We start from the raw sequence: 7,840 nt of genomic DNA on the forward strand, positions 1-7,840 counted from the left end.
TCTACAGGGGAGGGGGGGGGTCAGGAGGGGGAATATGAGGAAGGCAGGATTCTAGTCAACACTCAGTGGCATGCACTTCAGCTAATGAGAGAGGCAAGGGGTCAGCTTCTAACTACACAGAGATAATGGCCATCTCCTGAAACCATGGCAACAGCAGCCGTCCTGTACTCCTCTCACCCCCGCTGCCTCACCCCTTTGCTGCGCCCTCATCTTACTTCACCGCACAGAAATGAATTTTATTAAAAAAAAAAAAAAAAAAAATCAAAGGGAGGAAAATCAATGCAGGGCTTTTTGTCAGTTAATGACCGCCCAGGTTTTTGCATCTGTACCTGTGCAGCTGGGAGACATGCATAAAACATTTGCCATAGCCCACACCTGAAAGCACATTAAGTATCATTTTCTGCTGATATTGTGGATGGAAGAAGCTCCAAATTGCAGACGGAGTAACACCTTGCCTAAGAATGGAGAGCTAATTTCAACTTGTGAAAGAGTAAGACAAAAGGGAGAGAGAGAGTTGTGGCCAGAAAAAGAGAGAGAGAGAGAAATGTGGCAAATGTAGTGGTGATGGAGTCAAACGTGTAAAACGAAGAGGCGAAAGAATTGATTGTAACGATAAAAAAAAAAAAAAAATGTCACATTTAATATGTAGAAATACACTTCCCGAAGAGGTGAAAGAGAAAACCAGGTAATCATTTTTGGGGGGAAAAAAAAATCATGCTGCAGTGCCGCCCCCCACACACACACCCCACCTCTCCTTTCCCAGTGGGAGACTCACACTACTACATTAATTCTACACTTTCCTGCTCTCTAAAATCCTTAGGGAGCGCTGTGCATATGAGCGTTTGTATGTGTGCACGCCTGGTGTGTCTGCACGTGTGTGTGCGAACACTGGTGTGCTTGTGCCTCCTCATGTGAGTCTGCTGGATATGCCTTGAACTTCTGACAACATAATTACACACACAGGCTTTGGATGAAGATGTAGCTTCAAGTCAGTATGTGTGAGAGTATGTGGTTAAGAGGCATGATATGGGCCCTGACACACACTGCCACACACACACTGCCATACACACACACACGCACACACACACACACACACACACACACACACACACACACACACACACACAGTCAGCAGCCAGGGGAGAATGGACGGGGCTTGTAGTGGCACATCAGCACCATGGACAGCGGCTGACCCATCGGAGTCCAATTAGAGCTGCTGTGACCAGACAGCCAGTTAGCCAAACACTTAGACTGCTGGGTTGGATGAGGATAGAGAGCCTGTGGTCTAATGGGGTGGCGGGCACACACAGTTTTAATAAGAAGGAGGAGGCGGCTGAGTTTTAATGAGGGATGTGGCGGATTGTGGGGGTGTTGTGTGGTACTTGATACACTGTCTGACCATTAAGATCTCTTATGAGTGAACTGCATATAATTTGCACTAGTTACGTCTCCAAAGTTATACAGTGATTGAGAGATATAATTTGGGGTGTGTAGTGCTTAGTGCTGTGGCTTCATGGTTAATGTTAATATGGTGTATTAAATTGCCCACTGGAGGCTGTGGTTCCACTGCTGTTGCCACCGCGTCTTCATGTGGTTTACTGGAATGCATAGCTTTCTGGAGGCCATGATCACCTACAAGTTTTATAAAACTTTTACAGCTACAAGTCCCAGAAGCCAGCTGTTATTGATGGTGGGTGTGTCATGAAATATACTACCAGGGCGAGCTATTTTGTAATTGATGTTTTTAAGCAATCCAATGAAACAGCAAAAAACTGTTTCACATTATGTTTTCAATATGCCATCTGTTCTGCAAACTAAGAAAGAGGAACAGTCTGGAAACAACTGCATAACTTATCTAGACTTTAGAGCATGTCACATTAATAACACAAAACATGCAAATCTGCCTGACTAATTCGGAAGTCCTAAGCATCTGGTGTCAAGGGCTGTTAGTGACCGATCCAGATGTCTTAAAGGTCCCGTATTTTACACTTTTCTGGTGTTTTACTGTAAGTGTTGATATCCATAAGAAGATATATTTGTAGTTTTTAGTACCAAAAACCATCTCAGTGTAGTTTTACATCTCCTATCTCTGGCTTCTCTCTAGAGTTCTAGCTGCAGGTGGGATCAGCCAATCAGAAGAGAGGCACTGAGCCTCTCCTCAGAATACAGTCAGCCAATCAGGAGAGAGGCTCAGAGCCTGATGGTTGACTGTATTCTGAGTGATTGAATAAAAATATGGCAGATTTCAGGTAAACACGAAGAGAAAACCAAATTGTGCCATGTTGGATGCTGGGCCAGGGTGGGCTGGGCTTGGGGTATGGCTGACTGTGTTGACTGTCTTGTTGTGACATCACAAAGTTGTGGAAGTCCTGACGGCTCGTTTTAAGTCACAGTTTTTCAATACAGGCTATGTGCATTTTGTCCATGGATTGTGCACTTTGATATCTGCACAGTATTGATATAGAACCTAGACCTGCTTAATGGACATCTCACTTTCTACGATATGGGACCATGTGTCCATACAATGTCCGGTAGCAGTTAGGGCTAATCAATCATGCTATTTTTATGCCCAGTCTGCCCAGTAAAATATTCCTGTCACATATCCTGTCGAGGAAAGTGGGCTGTTAACCTCATGTAAAGGAGACACGGCATTTTCCTTCTCACAGCACCACTGCTTGATATTTTTTTATTCCTGTTACAACAGTGTTTAATATTCCATTTCTTAGACTGTGTTCACCGTTAGTGTTTTTGACACATTTTTAATCCCATCTTTTCCTCCCCTCCCTGCTGTTGTTGTATACGGTTTGGATTTCTGTCACAACACTTGCAATTTGTCTTTCTTACCCCCAACTTAAATTGTCACATAGTGTTTTCATTTATTGTAACATCAGTATTCATTTCTGTTTCATTGTTTTCATACCTTTCCTCCGCTTTTCATTTTTAATGTTTTATTTTCTATTCTAACTTTAGGCAGCACGTCTTTCTTATTCATTCATGGTGTTAGTTCTGTTTTCCTTCCTATTATAACATTGGTAACATGTCTGCATTGTTGTTTCTCAGTGATGTCAGTAACCTCTTTCTATCTGAATCTCCCCTGTGTTCAGCTGCTCTCAGAGGAACCGGTGTGAGCGCGCAGATGAGCCATATCGCTTCGCCGCATCTCTCAACCAGTGTGTAAAGGCCACAGTGTACCCAGACAGCATTGCAGTGTCAGAACCCAGCGTACCTGTAAGTTTACACGGACACACACATTAGTATCTACACACACACACACACACACAAAATGCCAAACACCTTCAATCTCAAACCACAAACTTGCACACATCACAATGAAAAATTAGCTCCCATCTACATATTCCCTACCCACGTACAGAGGTAGAACATTTTAAATGATCCCACATAGCGCTTCGCCCAGTCTTGATTGTGGTTGATGCATAAACATTAGATGGGAAGGTTCATAAGAGCTCTATGTGGGTGTTTCAGCTTGCATATGCTCACTTGTTACAGAGCAGTCAATATGTGTGCCAAGACATGTTTGAGTGGGTGGGTGTGTAGGTGTTAAAGTTGTCCAAGTGCAGAAGAGTACAGTGCAGTATTTCCACATGGACTAAGCAAAAAAAAAAAAAAAAAAGAAGTCAGATAGAGCATCAGTTAAAGGCTCTGCACCTCCAAGGTCTTGTGAATGCTGCACATGTGCAAGTGTGGACACACTTTAGCTTCTTACATACCCACACTGTTAAAGGATCAGTTTGTCCAAAACACAAAAGAAAAGATACATTTTTCAATCTGTCCAGATTGATTTTGCTTCGGTCTGTCTTAAACACTCATCATTTGGTTTATCTTATTTAACATTCATTTCAATTATATGGCTGAGTCACGCACACTTATGATATCACAAGAGAAGGTGTGGGTCTAAAAATTCAGTGTTGTTCTCAGCTGAGGTACGTTGTGTGCTCTGTATCTACAGCTGCTTTTGCGTCATCACACGTGTCCTTGGAATCTGTCTGGAGAGACAGAAACACACTTTCATAGAACATAATTCCAGGAGAGACTGCTCACAAAAATGTGAAGATTTCTGACAAAAGGTGTTGCTTTGGAGTTTGTAGCATTTTGACACACTATGGTCCAGCAAAAAAAGTGATACTCAAAACACAAACATGAAGCCAACACAGAAGTGACAAAAACTGCAGTCCTTCGAATGACCACTTGATGCTGGCTCTGAAAGCGAGTGTGATGGAAATCTGAAAATGAAAAGTTGACAAAATGATCAAGTTGTCTTTATGTATTTTAATAAGAGCTTTTCAAAGGATCAGTGTACAGTCACACAAAGTGCAATTGCAGACTGATATCGAACAAAGAATGTGCATGCACTTTATAGAGAAAGGAATGAGGGAGGTAGAGTCAGGGTGTGTGTGTATACAATTTTGGGTGCCATCAAAACTGTCAAGGAGAAGCAGCTGCATTGCATCTTTGTGTTTTAGGTCATACAAAGCTCAAACCAGGTTACACAAAGTGCAGAATATGATTTTTCTACTACGCGAGTCGATCCCCAGACACTCCAATGTTAAAATGCCCAGCTTCACTGCAGAAATAAACATGCTTACAGCCTGGTACAAAAAACACTTTTGGCCTCTATAGCTGATTTCCTCCTTCATGACAACTGGAGGCGTGACCGCTTTGACTGTTGTGTGAGCATATGCTTGCCACCGAAGCCAAACCTGTGAAAACCTGTGGGTTACGTCCATCTTTATATACTGTCTATGGTGCTGCTGTGGTCTGTGGTGACAGGATGATGACAGATATAACTAGGATTAATTAATAAATTAGCTGACAATAGTAGGATTTTCCATGTATTTTGGGTAAACTGAAAAAAAAAAAAATCTGATAAATGTGCCAGCAGTTCCTGGCAGTGACTCACCCTGCACCACATGATATCTCTTCCTCGAGCTCGCCCTCAGTAAACCAAACCCCATTGTTCGGTTTACAAACATGTTAGCAGTTATGTTTGCTTCCATGTCAGCCATACCCGCAACAGGGTCACCTCAGCAAGCCGTCCACAAAAACACTCACAAATCCACACAGTTCACAAATTCCACAGGGCCCGGCAGCTATCTCCATGACAACACATGTCTCTTCGTGTGGGCATCGAGAGCGACAGAAACACAGAGAAAACAATCAGATTACATTTATTAAAACTCTGCTACCAATTAGACCGGCTGTTGCTGCAAAAGCTGCAAAAAAAAAAAAAAAGAAAAGCATCATCATCATCATCATCATCAGGGAGGACAGGAGAACAAAAAGAGCAAAGTCTTAACACTCAGAGACAAGCCTACTTTCTGTAGCAGCCTACCTCTGTGTGTGTGTGTGTGTGTGTGTGTGTGTGTGTGTGTGTGTGTGTGTGTGTGTGCGTGTGTGTGCGTGCATGTGAGTGTGCAATTGTCAAGTGTTTATCTGTATATGTGTGCCTTAAAAACGATGAGAGCTAATTAATGTGAGAGGTTACTCAGGGAATTCTACATTGAACAAAAGACATTGATTGCTGTGATTGCTGTAATCAAGGATCTCTCTGACAAACCTCAGAGTGAAGCAACACAAACACGGTGACAGTAAAACAGGGGAAGACGAGAGGTCCTCAGCCGCAAAAAAAAAAAAAAAAATCCATCCTCTCAATGGGTACCAGAGTAAGCCAACTAACGAGGGAGGCAGTGTAGTCAGCTACTGAGACAGTCAGCATCTCTTGAAAGGCCTACAGTTAAGCTGCTCAGCTGCCTTGCCTGTCCCAGTAGCCCTGCGGTGTTTAGTGAGAGGCAGATAAAACAAAGAGAAACTTCAAACGGTATGGCCCAAAAATAACAGCTAATGGAACAAGGCTGTGAAATGCCATGGTGATAATTATCCAGGCTGCCTCAGTTGGCTGGAGAGCCAGATCACACACCCTGTGCGCAGAATACATTTATTTATAGGCAGAGCAGCTGAATGCTTCAGCCCCAGTGTCACCAGCTCTCCAGAGAGCGACTTCAAACGCCTCTATGTGTGTGGTATATTGCATATGTACTGCACATCGTGTGTGAGTGCAGGTTTTTTTTCTTTGCTTTTTTTTTTTGTGTTTTTTTTTTGTTTTTTTTTAAACAAATAGAATTTTCCAAGCAGCCATTCCTTCCAATTTCCTTTTGTGCAGCTTCGTACTGTATTTTGACCACTGACTAAATCATAGTGTCTGTCTCTTCCACTGGAAGGATATCTTCTACTCTCAAATAAAAGATTCAGATCTCAACACAGTTTTATTATGGGGCTGATAACATTTTTAAGACACAGCAACATTTCTTGGCAAAGTGGATGAACGGCTTTGCCAGCAGCAGTATGTTCTTTTTTCCATTCTATTTGGAGCTTATTGTACTGCTGCATGTTCCCCAGTCTATCATGTCTCATCTTACCAAAGATGCAAATGCTAATGTTCGTGCAATAAGAATTTTGGCTGTTCCCTGGTCTGTGTAGGAAAATTTGACATTATGATCAACCCTGCTACCCATTTTGATCCATGTTCAAACTGCTGTGTTAAAACAAGCTATTGTTTTGTTCTTCCCACCCCATGTGCAGCTGCTGGTGAAGGTGAGCGATGTTCCAGACCTTTCTGCAGGCATCACCTGCTCCTTTGGCAACCTGACGGAGGTGGACGGGCAGGTCAATGGCAACCAGATACTCTGTGTGTCTCCTGCTGCCAAGGATGTCCCCCTCATCCCTACTGACCAAGGTATATACAACGACAAACAGGCTGATGTTAGATGGTAGGATACCCATTTACTACCCCCCCCACCCCCGCACCCCTCCGAGCTAACTGCTCATGCACGCTCTAAAACATCTTTATTGATTCAACGCTCCTAACTTAAGCAGTCACCGTCTACTTAACAAACTCCCACTGATCCAGGGTCAGTTCCGTGGCTCCGAAGTGTGCTACACACAAGGCCAGGCCCCATTAGAGCTGATGGAGGATCAGATTGAGGTCTCCTGGCCTGTGGCTGAGCTGCAGCTCTCCACATTACTGCCCTTGTACTGGGCTAACAGGCGATGGTCGAACATGCAGGTTTAAAATCAGCTGGGGGACGATTTAGCTGGAGGGGCAACAGGGAAGTTGATGTGGTGGATTAGTGTGTTTGCATAGCCAAGGCACAAGGAGGTGGTCTGTTGTTTGATAAAGTCCTAGCTGATAAATACTCAAGAAAAAAACATAATAATTATCATTAATGGTGGTAATTAATTTTATACAAGCATAGGTCAGGTTTTTTTTTAATCTCCGCTCATAAAGTCTAGAGTACAACGTATTGTTGGTTGGGTAGAACACATATAAACACTGCCTGAAGCAACTTCTAGGTCCAGGTATAGAACTATGCTAATCACCTCAAATATAGTGTTTATAGAAATGTCATGACCTTTCAAACATTCCTCCAGCACATTTCCACATATACCACACTGACTCTGGCATTAATTTATTTGCACACATATACATCATTATGAGCACAAACACCTGTTGTTTGACAATAAATACCTGTTGTTTGCAAACCAAGATGGCCGCAGGGCGACAAAACCAAACACCCTGAATAATATATTATGTGCAGTGTGTGGAAATCACTGTGTGTTTTGGGGGGTTTGGTAATCCTCCTCCCTGTGAGTAAATGACAGCCCTGTTTGCCCAGAGCTCCCATGGGGAGAAGTGCATCAGGCACTAATATGAATGTTCTCCCCCAGGTAAATGTCAGCCAATCCCCCCTGTAAGCCCTTTCCTCCATCCATCTAGCTACCCATCCATCCTACCGTTCTTCTCTCCATCCACCCCCCCACCCCA

The 7,840-nt window shown here is 43.2% G+C and overlaps 1 protein-coding gene across 1 annotated transcript in view; it reads left to right on the forward strand.

Annotated features, from left to right (window-relative positions):
• Positions 1 to 7,840, forward strand: part of plxna2 (plexin A2) — a 180,057-nt gene that overhangs the window by 105,948 nt on the left and 66,269 nt on the right. The window contains exons 6-7 of the mRNA XM_023415627.2: positions 3,105 to 3,228; positions 6,598 to 6,751. Of these exons, the coding sequence (XP_023271395.1) occupies positions 3,105 to 3,228; positions 6,598 to 6,751 (278 nt within the window). The remainder of the gene's footprint in view (positions 1 to 3,104; positions 3,229 to 6,597; positions 6,752 to 7,840) is intronic.

This window comes from Seriola lalandi, unplaced genomic scaffold, assembly GCF_002814215.2.
Source record: "Seriola lalandi dorsalis isolate HSWRI2012SDOR001 ecotype SW California unplaced genomic scaffold, Sedor1 jcf7180002054554, whole genome shotgun sequence".
NCBI classification, from domain to species: Eukaryota; Metazoa; Chordata; class Actinopteri; order Carangiformes; family Carangidae; genus Seriola; species Seriola lalandi.